The following is a 14,509-nucleotide window of genomic DNA, read 5'->3' on the forward strand; positions in this document are numbered from 1 at the left end:
CAAGCTGTCGAATCAGAAAAAGCCTCTATGTGGAAACAATTTAGAGAGGATGAAAGGCATATACTATTGATATTGGTGATATCATCCGGCATCCTGTGTAGGCAAAATATGTGTTTGATAAACAACGCCGCCAGAGCCCGTGCAGAAGGTAGCCGTGGAAGAGGCACCCGGTGCACCATTTTGGAAAAATGGTCAGTGATCACCCAAATAATGTTGCAGCTACGAGATTTGGGTAAGCCCACCACAAAATCCATCCCGACCATCTCCCAGGGCCTGTCTGCCACCGGCAGGGGGTGAAGCAACCCAGCTGGCCGTTGACGAGGAGACTTGTTCTTGGCGCAGGAGACACATGCCCGAACATAGTCTGCGACGTCACGGGCCATATGCGGCCACCAATATGTCCTTGCCAGTAGCTCAGATGTCCTTTTGGTCCCGAAATGTCCACCCACCCTAGACGAGTGAGCCCAAGAGAGAACTTCCGGACGCAAACTTGATGGTACAAAGGTCTTGCCCGGAGGCACAGACTCTAGCAAAACCGGGGCCACAGTTCTCAGGCTCTTGGAAGAGACAATAAGCCGAGGCTCCTCTTCCTCCTCCTCAGATGATACAACAGAGCGAGAGAGAGCGTCGGCACGAATGTTCTTCTCCCCGGAAAGAAAATGGAGGGTGAAATGGAACCGAGAGAAGAACAAGGACCATCTGGCCTGGCGAGAATTTAGCCGCTGAGCGGTCTGTACATAAACCAAATTCTTGTGGTCTGTGAATACTTGGAAGGGAAAGCGAGCCCCCTCCAAGAGATGTCTCCACTCTGAGAAGGCCAACTTCATTGCTAGCAACCCCCCTGTCCCCGATGGAATAATTCCTCTCCGCTGGTGTGAAGGTTTTGGAAAAGAAGAAGCAAGGATGCTTCCGACCTTGAGCATCCTTTTGGAAGAGGACTGCTCCAGCACCAATGGATGAGGCATCCACCTCCATTATAAATGGCTTATCTACATCGGGGCGATGTAGGATGGGAGCGCTAGCAAAATGAGATTTAATAGAAGAGAAGGCCTTGGAGACCTCCTCAGACCACAATTTGGGATTTGCTCCCTTCTTGGTGAGGGCTACCAAAGGAGCTACCAAAGTTGAGAAGTGGGGAATGAACTGGTGGTAATAATAACCGAACCCCATAAAGCGCTGCACCGCTTTAAGCGAATGGGGTTCTTGCCAGTCCATCACAGCCTGTAGTTTGGCAGGATCCATAGCCAATTCCTGGGCGGAGATGATATAGCCCAGGAAAGGTAAAGACTCCTGCTCAAACACACACTTCTCCAACTTTGCGTAAAGAGAGTTTGCCTGTAAGAGGTCGAAGACTCTGCCAACATCTCTCCGGTGGGAGTCAATATCTCGAGAGAAGATGAGATTATCATCCAGATAGACTATGACCGAGGTGGAAAGCTTATCCCGGAAGATATCGTTGACAAAGTCTTGGAAAACGGCTGGGGCATTACAGAGCCCGAAGGGCATCACCAGATGCTCATAGTGCCCATCTCTGGTGTTAAACGCCGTCTTCCATTCGTCCCCCTCAGGTTATAATCTCCCCGCAGGTCTAATTTGGTAAATACCTTAGCTCCCCGTAGCCTATCAAAAAGCTCAGAAATCAGGGGCAGCGGGTACTTATTCTTAACGGTGATGGCATTAAGACCCCTGTAATCTATGCAAGGACGTAATTCTCCGTTCTTCTTCTGCACGAAGAAGAACCCTGCCCCTGCTGGTGATACTGACTTCCTAATAAACCCTCTTGCCAAATTCTCCTGGATGTATTGGGACATAGCCTCCATTTCCGGGAGAGAGAGGGGATAGACACATCCCCGAGGAGGTTCTGCTCCAGGCAAGAGATCTATAGGACAGTCATAGGGACGGTGAGGCGGAAGGGTCTCCGCGGCCTTTTTGGTGAAGACGTCTGCATAGGACCAATAGTATTTGGGGAGAGAAGAGAGATCTGCGGGTATCTCAGTGGTGGAAACCTGAACGCACTCTTTCACACATCTGCCCTTACAGGATTCACTCCAACCCAATATCCTCCCAGAGGTCCACTCAATATGTGGGGAGTGGAAACGGAGCCAGGGTATTCCCAGCAGAATCTCATCCATTCCCTCGGGAAGGACAAGAAGGGAAATAATCTCCTGGTGGGATGGGGACATGACTAACATGAAAGGGACAGTCTGATGTGTGATTTGTAACGGAAGTGTCGACCCATTCACCACTCTAACAGTTACTGGTTTGGCAAGCATTACCAGAGGTATTGCGTGGCGCAGAGCAAAAGCAGAATACATGAAATTTCCCTCTGCTCCTGAATCCACACAAAGCTCTACTGTATGAGTGGATGTGCCTAACAGGATTGTCCCTTTAAAGGACAATTTGGAGGAAAATGCCGCTGTGTCCAGTGAACCTCCTCCAATGGTCACTAGACGCGATCGTTTCCCGACCGCCGTGGACATTTATTAGCATAATGTCCCAGTTGCTGGCAATTTTTACACACCACAGGTACTCGAGCGGTCTGAGACCTAGGTCCCGCTCGAGAGACCTCCATGGCCTCATGGGAGTCGGACGCCATAACAGGAGATTCTAGAGGTTTGGCAAAGGTGGGAGCCAGCCGAAACCTCTGCCTACACTGGGTCCGCTCCAACCTCCGTTCGTTAAAACAGAGATCGATGCGGGTAGATATAGTAATGAGCTCCTCCAGTGTGGCGGGAATCTCCCTGGTGGCCAAGGCGTCCTTTACATGATCTGCCAGTCCTTTCCAGAACACCAGACTAAGGACTTTATCCGGCCATTCCAGCTCAGAAGCTAGAGTCCGGAATTGGATGGCGAACTGGCTGACCATGGACGAACCCTGAGTAATTGTCAACAATTGGAGCGCGGTATCGTGGGTGACACGAGGTCCCAAAAGACCTGCCTCAGAGCGTCCAGGAAGAGAGGAGCACTCAACCACACGATCATCACGTTTCCAAAGCGGCGTTGCCCACTCAAACGCCCTGCCCGACAAAAGAGATAAAATGAATCCCACTTTCGCCCGTTCCGTAGGAAATTGTGCAGCCAGCAGCTCAAGATGTATGGAGCACTGGCTCACGAATCCCCGACATAGCTTACTGTCACCAGCAAACTTGTCTGGAAGCGGGAGACGGGATAAAGTTGGAGCAGGGGTGGCAGTGGACAAACTGGCTGCAGCTACACTTGCAGCCTGAACAGCGACAGCAGTGACGTCCACAGCTGAGGTTGCACGCTCTAGAGCCGCCAACCTACCCTCCAGCTGCTGAATGTACCGCTGTAGACGCTGATCGTCCGCCATTTACTAGCCAGACCCTGGCACTAGTATTATGTTAGGGCTAGCGGAACACACCAAGTAAAACAGGAAGAACCTGTTGCTAGTGAACGGCGGCACTGTTTGGCGGTATAGACTAGCTCTGTTACCTCACAGAGCAACCGCGAGAGGAAAGCACTGCGCCCTGTTAGCCTCACAGGAGCACAAGCTTACTGCCGAACTGATAGCAGTCAGTGGTTATGCACACATGCAATCTCCTCACCGGAGGTGCCGGTATTCTAGGAGCTTATTTCAGCTGGGTCCCTGAATCACGTTCACACAATCTCCTCGCCGGAGGTGCCAGCATTCTAGGGGCTTATTTCAGCCGGGTCCCTGAATACAAACATACATAACCACACTGGCGCAAAGCACATATTAGAATTGATACTAGCGCATGGCCGTGCGGCCATGCAAGCCTTAAATAGCTGCAACACGTTTAGGACCTTCCAAAGAAGGACCAATGGAGTTGCCGCAGTACCTGAGCATGTGACCCCAGATCTCCACTGAGAGATCTTGCCCCGGGCATGCTCAGAGTGCAAAGCAGGATTTAGTCCTAGCACCTACAAGGACCTTAGCTGCAGTATCTGATCATGTGACCCTCGATCTCCACTGAGAGCTCTTACTCTGGGCATGCTCAGAACATGAAAAGCAGGACTTAGACCCAGAAGCGTCTGCTCGCCGCTGCCCAGCACTGCCTTCAATGGCAGAAGCAGGAAGTGCAGCAGTAACAGTCAGACTGAGCGAGACGCTGGGATCGACGTCTCCGCTGAGCAGGCTCCACTGCGGCAGGAGAAGAATGGGAGACCGCAGCGGAGATGGCCCGAGATTCGCCCTGTGCAGAGGCAGGAACTCGACCCCTAACACTAGGCGGGTAAAAACTTCCGCAGCCGAACACAAGCTAAGGGGAGGGAAATTCTTTGACTTGCAAAACAAATTAGATGGAATGGTACTCACCTCCTGCTGTTCATTCTCCATAGCAAGAGATTCTAAAATTTCCAGAACCTCACTGTCCGTGAATGTAGTGGACGGAGCCAAATCCAAATCACATGATTTAAAATCGCAATAAAGGGGTCTAAACATGAGGAAGGTGAAAAGGTCAAACCTTTCTCCAATAAATGTATCTGCCATTGTGTCAAAACATGCATAGACAGATTAATTACCTTTAGAGAATCCTTAGCTCTTTTTTCTCGCTGTGGTTTTTGGAATATATCATGGTACGTCTCCCTCCACTTCTCAGATGGAAATCTATAGTATATCCGCAATCGCTTGTTGACATACCACTCTCACTCCCTGATATACTTGATGTATCTGATCTTTCCTTAGTCATTTGTTGAGTATGAGAAGCTGTCTTTTTGTGTTGTCATCTATATATTTTTTTAGATTCATAGTCCTTATCACGTAAAAATTTCTTACGTTTTCCTTGACTGACATCCTCTTCCCGTCTGTCAACCTCCTTACTCAAATCCCCAAACCAAGCGTCTAAAGATTCCTTTGTCATGTTGGATTGCAAGGATTTAAGGATAGATTCCAAATCGCTATCAATATTTTTCAAAGAAGCTGTGTTATGGTCAATAAGGATTTTGATAAAATCCAATGAACAATTTGAAGCTATATCCATCCACTTAACTTTTAATTCATCACTATTCAAATCAAAGGTAGTGTAAAACTGTACCCTCAGGCCGCGTGGAAAAATCTTTTCACTTAAATAATTTTCTAATGATGCACGATTCCACCATATTTTAGTTTTCTTATGGAGAGCATTCTTATATTTCAGCATTAATTCTCTGCATGTTGCATTGGCATCTTGCGAAACGTGACCGGCATTTTGCTTAAAAATATCATCTGCTTTACATCGCCAAGTCTGTTCCTTTGCATGGAAATCCATAGTATGGACAATCTGTTACAAAAACAGCAACGTTAATCAATACAAAGCTTGTCCTAATGAAGGGCACTTCAAATTACTAATACTACCATTCCCACATATACATAAATGTGGAGAAAAGAAGCGATCCAATATGTAAACAACCATAAAACAATTTTTATTAGTGACAATATTTAAATATTAAATTGTTTCTACATAGAGGCTTTTTCCTATACGACAGCTTGTGGAGTCCCCTATGGCATTTTTTTTTGCTTTTTTATTTCTTCTTAATTGTTGTTTTAATATTGTCACTAATAAAAATTGTTTTATGGTTGTTTACAAATGGGATCGCTTCTTTTCTCCACATTTATGTATATGTGGGAATGGTAATATTAGTAATTTGAAGTGACCTTCATTAGGACAAGCTTTGTATTAATATTTTATAATGTCTGGTGTCATAATTGTTTTATGGTTGTTTACATATGGGATCGCTTCTTTTCCTCCCTATGACGCTCTCACACTGACACGCATAGCTTTTGCTTGCGTGTCATTGAGCGTCGGGAGGGAGGGAGATGCGCTATGCGCCGAATCTGCTTGCCGTTGATTCCACTGGACGGTCTTTCACATTTAAACACTGCCGACCCTCACCTTGACACGCCCCCGGAAGAAGCAGGAGGCGAAATGCGCGTCGGGGTGAGGGAACGCCACAAGCACATTTTTTTTAGCACCGGTTCTATTTAAGATATTAGCCCTATAATTTATGCACTGCACTGGCAGGGTTGCATCTCTTTATGTGGATTGAGACTCTGTAGATTATTAATATGGCTTTACTTATATGATTGGATTTATAGCACAGTGGGATTATTGATTATTATCTGCGGATATAGGGATAATTTTGCAATATAATACTTATAATAGTTCTGTCACTTTTACTGTAATAATATATATCCGCAGTACCTTTTATATATGATATCCTATTGCATGTTGTACTATCACCAATATCAATAGTATATGCCTTTCATCCTCTCTAAATTGTTTCCACATAGAGTCTTTTTCTGATTCAACAGCTTGTGGTGTCCCCTACGGCATTTTTTTGCTTTTTTATTTCTTCTTAATTGTTGTTTTAATATTGTCACTAATAAAAAATAGTTTTATGGTTGTTTACAAATGGGATCGCTTCTTTTCTCCACATTTATGTATATGTGGGAATGGTAATATTAGTAATTTGAAGTGACCTTCATTAGGACAAGCTTTGTATTAATATTTTATAATGTCTGGTGTCCCCATCGGGAGTGGCCTCTCTCAATACAAGTATATGGAAGCAAGGCCGCGCTCTTTGGCCTGGAGTCAAACATACCCTCCAGTCATGGCTCAGAAACCGGCGAATTACCGCAGCGCACAGTGTGCTCACTTGGGGGATTCATATGTCTGCAGTCACACAGAGTGACTGCAGGTTATTGATCTTGACCGGACAAGGCCCTTATAAACTTAAGATAACACAAGTCCTGGTAGCAGCTGGTATTCCAGATCCCTTTATCCAAAATATCTCTCCCACATACTTCCACTTCCCACTACTAAATCAATACCTATCAGCAATTCTGACGACGTTTCCTATTCCTATATATTCCGTCCCTGTGCGCCTCTACCCGCCTGGCCTTGTTACATATGAAGATGAGAAGAGGAAGGAAGGAGTTAACACTTTCTGTTTTCCAAGGTAAATTAATAAGAACAAGTCTTCATCCTGGGACTCTTTATTCGCAGGTATCCAGACAGAAGATTTGTATTCCAGTGAGAACATTACTGACCTGTGGGAGTTTGCGCTTCTCGTGGAGGCTTTCCTGGCAGCTGTCGCACTGAAACCGTGCGTCCTTGTTCTAGATGGAGCGGATGAGTTCTCAGGAATTCATGGTGTAAATGCGCAGCAGGTATAGATCTTTTCATCTATATTATGACGATATACGCTGCATTCAGAATCTACCGCACTGCTAAGCTCACATGTCCCAGCTTCACTACTTGTGCGGTTTCTATGGAGCGTGTTATGGTAATCTCTGGATTGAGTAGTCGTTACAGCAGATGCTATAGAGTAATCTGATGTTGGAGAATTTGAACTCCAGGCAAAATAGTAATCCATGGAGTTTTGCATTAAGCTGAACCTAAACACAATTCCCATTGCATACCAGGGAAAAAAGGAAGGCATGCAAAGAAAAATAAAATGTACAATATTTTATTAGAACAACAATAAAACTGGTGTGACCACAACAACTACAATAAACAAGTTGAATCTCCATTAAAAACAAAGCAGCTACAGGGCAGTAATAGATGTGCACATAATTTTGTGAAGCATTCTTTGAAAATGGCCTTAGGGTATGTGCACACGATGCAGATTTAGTGCAGAAAAATCTGCTGCAGTTCTGCACTAAATCTGCATCTCCTGGCAGAATCTGCAGGTGCGTTTTTTATGCGTTTTTGATGCGTTTTTTGAGCACAAATCTGCATGAAAAACGCATCAAAAACGCACCTGCAGATTTCTATTATGGAGGGGTGCAGAAACGCTGCAGAACTGCACAAAAGAAGTGACAGGCACTTCTTTAAAAACTGCAGCGTTTCTGCGCAGATTTTTGTGCACCATGTGCACAGCTTTTTTTTTCACATTGATTTACATTGTACTGTGATCACAGTGCAGTTCTGCAGCGTTTCTGCTGCAGAAAAATCTGCTGCAGTTCTGCACTAAATCTGCATCGTGTGCACATACCCTTATACTCCCATGATATAAATGTATACAATTATGCCAAGCAAATAAAGTGCAAGAAGTGCCAGAAGGCCACCATTTTTATGAAAAATGGAAAAAATACCAGAGGACAACAACCATCCATGGAACCCATATATAAAATTAACAGTAAAGTGCAAAAAGTGCTAAAGACATACGGCCATATGAAGGCCTGATAGTCACAATACGTAAGGTTATATATAAATACTCCTGGAATGCAATCCTGATATAATGCTATGTATGTGTCAGTGTAATATAAGCATATGTATACCATCTTAATAAGGCGCAAAGGACAAATAAACAAATGAAACTTACATGAATGCCACAAGACTGTGTACCACGCCCGTGCCGCCACCCCGACAGCGCCGTTTCGCCTTCTTCCGTATGGGGGCAAATGTGCTATGTCTAAATTAAGCTCCCTTTATGTGGTATAAATTAAACCACCCATTCCCATCAGCTGATAACAGCGTCCGCGTCCTGGATTCTTAACGGCGCATGCGTTGCCAACACTAAACTAATTAACCCTTGGAGTGATTTTCTATAAATGTGTATATAGAATAGGAATAACCCTGATAAATTAATGGTGCCTTAAATAACCGAATAAATGACAGTGAGTGAAATAATATCACTAATTAATAAGGCCATGTGAATAACCAAAATATACAAAAAGGTCAAATCGATTTCAATAGCCATATAACTAACAAATGACCATAAAGTAAAAATAATGAAAAAAAAAAATATAATAATAATAATAATGAAAAAATACAAATATATGAATATATAAATAATAAACCCCCTAGCCGTGGTGAATATATAACATTATTAAAACCACATAAGAAAAACAGAATGAATGAAACAAAATACAATAAATACAAAAAAATATATTAATGAATGAAAATTTTTTTCAATACATGATATATACAATATTACAATACATAAACAGAAAAATAATTTTTAATAGTTGATTGCTGAATCAATTCATGCTGTAGAACTGTTCCCAAAAATTCCACGAAACCAGTTCACGTGACAAGCTGATTACTAAAATCAATAATAATAAAAGATTAAAATCAAAAGACAAACACGCACACTAAAAGCTGCAAATAGGTATAAATTGGAAAACTAAACCAAAAAGAGGATGGAAGGGGGGAGGGGATGTCCTCTTCCTCTCTGAAAAGACAATTTGCATATTTCCCAGAGGAACATTGCGGCTTTAAGTCTCCTCACCTCGACATGCTTATCATGTCACTCTCCGCAAGGAGAAACGATACTTCTTGGATCCCGGTCAGACGCCTCTCAATCAGCCAAACCAGATCTCCACTTTGCACTGACGAGGGGCAGTACCCAGAAACACAGTGTCTGCAAATTGAGATTCTGGTTTGGCTATTATCCTAAGTCAAGTGACAAGGCTCGTTAAAGGGTCGACATTGACTGTTAGGATTGCTACCTCCAATAGGTGGCACTAGAGTTCTAGTCCTCTTCCTCTCTGAAGAGACAATTTCCATATCCTCCACAGTGACAGCCTTCTCAATATCAAGAACATGTTCCCTGCTGCGTATCTTTAATTCACGCGTTGTGAGTCCAATGTACACCTTTTTGCAGGGACATTGTGCATGATACACTACTCCTTTCGAGGAGCCAGTAAGATTCTTCCATATTGAGTATGTTCTAGTGCCACCATGATTTACAAAGGATTGACTTTTAATATGATTTTTACATGGAAAAAATCAATTTCTGCCAAATTCTGACACATTGGAAGCTGCCACTGTACCTGAATAATGACTATGGACAAGAATATCTTTTTTTCCCCTGGTATTCAATGGGAATTGTGTATTGGTTTTCATGATTTTTGAGGCTTTATTATTTGATTAAGGATTTTTATACATTAAGCTGAACCTGTCAGCTGATTCTTGCTGCCCAAAGCTCAGGCAGCATGCATCAGAGCGAGCCAGGCTGCACGATTGCAGCCCTATGTACACTCAAGCGAGGGATTTGTCTGCATCGGGGCAGGGTCTGGATCTTTAGGTTTGGTACCTTGCATATGGAGCTTATTGTACAGCTTTGTATGAAGCTAATAAATTAATGAATTAATTAATGGATCCCCTACATTTTTTGTTATTAGCTAAGGTAAAGCAGACAGCTGAGAGTTGATATTATCAGGCTGGGAAGGTTCCTTGTTATTGGTCCCTTCCCAGCCTAAAAATACCAGCTCTCAGCTGCCCCAAAAGTAGAGCATCACATTAGGTGCTGCAATTCTGGCTCTTTTCCTTGGATCTTCCCGGTGCCCTTGTGCGGTGGCAATCAGGGTAAGGCCAGGGTCACACTTGCGAGTATGATGCGAGAAACTGACACATCAATACCCGGCATTTGGGACCGGAGCGTTCAGCTGCATGTATTTCTCTGCAGCCGCACACTCGGGTCCTGAGTGCTAGCGGCAGTGTCGGGTATTGATGTGCGAGTTTCTCACATCATACTCGCAGGTGTGACCCCGGCCTAATAGTGGTGCTTGGGGTTGATGTCAGTTGTCAAGTGGCCAAAAACACAGCGGGCTGACATCAAGCCATGGTGCTAGTAATGGAGACACCCGCACCAATAACATAGTAACATAGTAACATAGTTAGTAAGGCCGAAAAAAGACATTTGTCCATCCAGTTCAGCCTATATTCCATCATAATAAATACCCAGATCTACGTCCTTCTACAGAACCTAATAATTGTATGATACAATATTGTTCTGCTCCAGGAAGACATCCAGGCCTCTCTTGAACCCCTCGACTGAGTTCGCCATCACCACCTCCTCAGGCAAGCAATTCCAGATTCTCACTGCCCTAACAGTAAAGAATCCTCTTCTATGTTGGTGGAAAAACCTTCTCTCCTCCAGACGCAAAGAATGCCCCCTTGTGCCCGTCACCTTCCTTGGTATAACCCATGTAACAAAAAAGGAAGAACACACACAAACTACTTGTTAAACACTCCATAACACTTTCCCTTCTTCACCAATTTATTGACAAAATAATTCCCAAGCGGGTGCAACGTAGTCCACCGATGTGAACAGAGCACTCCGTGATTCCCATCACCACACTCCTTCCATCTCGGCAGCCTGTCACTTATGTGTTAATGTGCAGCAGTATTTGAGACGTTACATTTAGTTTCTGCACTATGCCGCCACTGCCTTAATAACATTATGGAGACTCTGTCAGCACAATAACTGTGAAGACAAAGTACAAACCACGCGCCTTTGGAGTGGCCTAACATTTAAGTGCACCTTCTCTCCTACTTGTTTTCCATTTTTATCCTCCCTTCTCTGGCTTCATAAATTCCGAGCAGTCAAAGAAGAGGGTGAGGAGGGGTGTGGGCGATAGAGGCAAAACAAATAGATAGGAAGGTGTGTATAAACGATTGGCCCCGCCAAGGGTGCACCGAGCGCCTGTACTTGGTTTAAACAGTCTTTCTGTGCTGACAGTCCCTTTAAAGTATTAATGACATGCTCCTCCCCGCCATTCTCCAGCTGCTAATTGACAGATGTCTCCCTATTAGGGTATGTGCTGATGATCAGTAATGGCTGCGGGTTTGACGCTGTGTACTTATGCAGGGTCAAACCCGCAGTGGCCAGATGTTACAGCATAGTGGATGGGATTTCTAAAAATCCCACATACACTATGTGTCACAGGTGCCCACGGTTCACCCACGGAAACGGACATGTGGCGTGTCTCTCCAGACGCTAGTCTCCGCAAGATAAATTTCACCCATACAATGTATTGGACGTGGTGAATCTGCACGGATCAGTGATCACATGCGGATTCAACTGCACCAAAATGCTGCCACTTACGGATCGTGGGCACTTGACCTTAATGTAGTTGCAAATATTTGTCTACAATTTACTACGGATTTTACCAACCATAGAAAGTAGTAAAATTTACATTGACAATCCAAAGGATAAAGTAACATAACCCTTCTTACACTGTAATACGATGATTCCTATGAAGTGGGAATACTTAGGTTAGTATAGATTGCCTTTTATTCTGTCACCATTTTATTTAAATCCTAGGCAAAAGGTTTTGATTGGCTACCAGCCAGGTTACCCCAACATTGCAAAATCATCATGACAAGCAGGAATTCCCACCTGTCATACAAATGCCTAATGTCACGTTCAGATGTCCAAATAGAAGAGTTGGAAATGGCATCCAATAGAGATGAATGCTTGGGCATACTTCATAAACACTTAGCAATGCCAAGCAGAAAAGTGCCACCTTGTTTGATGGAGAGCTTTGAAAACAAGAAAAGGAAAATCAGCCCTCTTCAGCTTGCAGCTCTGGCCAGCGAGCTCCGCATCTACCCGGATGTGGCCTACTGGATCGATGGTCCCCTAGATGTAGTGTCCACAGAGCAGCTCTGGTCACTGCTCATAAAGCATTGGGTTCAGCTCTACAGCTGGCCCTGTGAAGGGAAAAAGAAGAGGAAAACTCCCAAGGAAGCTTTTGGCAGTGATATTCATAACTCAGGTATATTGGTGAAATTTTTAATTCCTGCAAAATGTTTATAAAGCTGTGTGCAGACCGAAGGTAACGAGACCAGGTCATGCCGAGTCTGTATAAATGACAGGTTACACTTACATTAGTCCAATAAGGCCTACAGTGAATAGCCATCGCCACCCATAGTGAATGGTCACCTTTGGCCACCCATTTTGCTTCCTTTTAGTTAAATGAGTCCTTCATTCTTTGCAGATATATTTGTAAATCTTTATAGGGTTAGAGCTCCATTTTTGTGGGCAGAACTGACAAATATAATTCTGTTTGGCTACAGCCAGATGGAGGAGTGTACTGAATACATTAAAGGTAATGATACAAAATGCAAAAATTACTACATCGATCTCTTCAACCTGATAAGGAGACTGTGCCTACTATGAAAATCCATGTCAGAATGGGTGTATAATTCTTTATGAAAATTTAACTCAATCTATGCCCCCCTCATCCAATTTGCCAGCTCTTCAGGGTCCCTCCCGCTGCTGAGCTCTCATATTGCTCAGTACAAGCTGCAGCTGGCAGGCAGACTGGGTGGGCAGAGGTTAAATAAACTCGGACTCATGAGCTATTTCATACTATAGCTAAACTATAAAAAAAAATAAATACCAGTTTATTTCAATTCCCCTTTTCCCAATCAAACTATATATTGTAGAATTTTAATACAAAAATGAACATACCGTATTTAGTATTGTTACAGTACTTGTGAAATGTCCTAAACTAGTAAAATATTAAGGTATTTATTTCATAAGATGAATGCCAAAACAAAAGAAAAATTGAAACACCGGAATTGATATTTTTTTGGTTTCCGCAATTCCCTCCTTACTTAAGAATGTAATCAAAATATTGTATGTATGTCAAAATGTTATCAATTAAAACATTAGCTGAATACGCTCAAATCCAAGCCCTCATACCAGTCCGCCAACAAAACAATTAAAACATTATGGGTCCGAGAAATTATCGTAAACCAGAATATCATTTTTTTTTTTTTTTTTAACAAAGACTATATATGCTTTTTAACCACTAATATATACATGTGCATAAGTATGTGTGTATATATAAAATGTATATACATGTATATTTTCCCCATTTTTTCGGTATATTATAAGGGAAATTAAATGGTGTCATTAAAAATTACCTTTACCGTACTCCAGCAAAAACAAAAACCTACTTGACAGATAAAATAATTATGTCTCTTGAAAGGAGGCGAGGAAAAAAAGTGAAAGCTCAAAAAGAAAACAAAAAAATATGCCCGTTTGTTAAGGGGTTACTAATGTATGCAGTTTGCACTGTGGAGTCTAGTGACAAATCCACGGCTGCTTGTGAGATTCGCTTTGTTGTTCCAGTAGACGGCAGCTGTGATAGTAATATCCAATTAGATTTTTATCAGTAATTTAGTAGTTGAGTAAAAGGCCATGTTAATGTTTCTTTTTCGCAGGATGTGATTTTATGCTGTTAACATATATTTGTTTTTTACATGACGACATTGTATTTGCGCCCTGGCTTCTAGGGTGGGTGGTAGATGTCTTGAGCTTACTTACCACCTCACATTGTGGTTTGCATGAAGATGACATTCTTCAGTTGCTGAAAAAAATAGGATACAAAAACCAGTATGAAGTGACTCCTCTCCACTGGGCTGCCTTCAGACTGGCCACTGCAAAATGGATTTGGGAAAAACCAGATGGGTTGTTGCGAATTCGCCACCAGTCTTTCCACGATGCTGTTGTCTACGTATTATTCGGTAAGGAAGGTCTCTTTATTAAAGAGCAATATTCATCTACACAAACAGCTTGCAAGCATGCTCTTCTCCCAAGAAACCGTCCATCTCTGGTGGCCAATGCCCTGGGCAATGAGCATTAAAGTATAGAATTAAAAATAAGATTTTTTTTAAGATAAGACACCCCCTTTATACGTCTTGCTTCTATATGAAGCAAGACCGTGATGCCAGTCTAGTTGAACTTGTCAGGAGAAACCGAAGCCAGTCATGAGAACACCATGATGATAGTAGGAACCTTAAAATTG

The 14,509-nt window shown here is 43.1% G+C and overlaps 1 protein-coding gene across 5 annotated transcripts in view; it reads left to right on the forward strand.

The window, feature by feature from the left end:
- The window catches only part of LOC138675751 (tetratricopeptide repeat protein 41-like), a 119,291-nt gene that overhangs the window by 62,333 nt on the left and 42,449 nt on the right, over positions 1-14,509 (forward strand). For all 5 annotated transcript variants that reach the window (XM_069764247.1, XM_069764248.1, XM_069764249.1 and 2 more), the window contains 3 exons: positions 6,966-7,129; positions 12,016-12,469; positions 13,998-14,228. In XM_069764247.1, the coding sequence (XP_069620348.1) occupies positions 6,966-7,129; positions 12,016-12,469; positions 13,998-14,228 (849 nt within the window). The remainder of the gene's footprint in view (positions 1-6,965; positions 7,130-12,015; positions 12,470-13,997; positions 14,229-14,509) is intronic.

Source organism: Ranitomeya imitator, chromosome 4, assembly GCF_032444005.1.
Source record: "Ranitomeya imitator isolate aRanImi1 chromosome 4, aRanImi1.pri, whole genome shotgun sequence".
NCBI classification, from domain to species: Eukaryota; Metazoa; Chordata; class Amphibia; order Anura; family Dendrobatidae; genus Ranitomeya; species Ranitomeya imitator.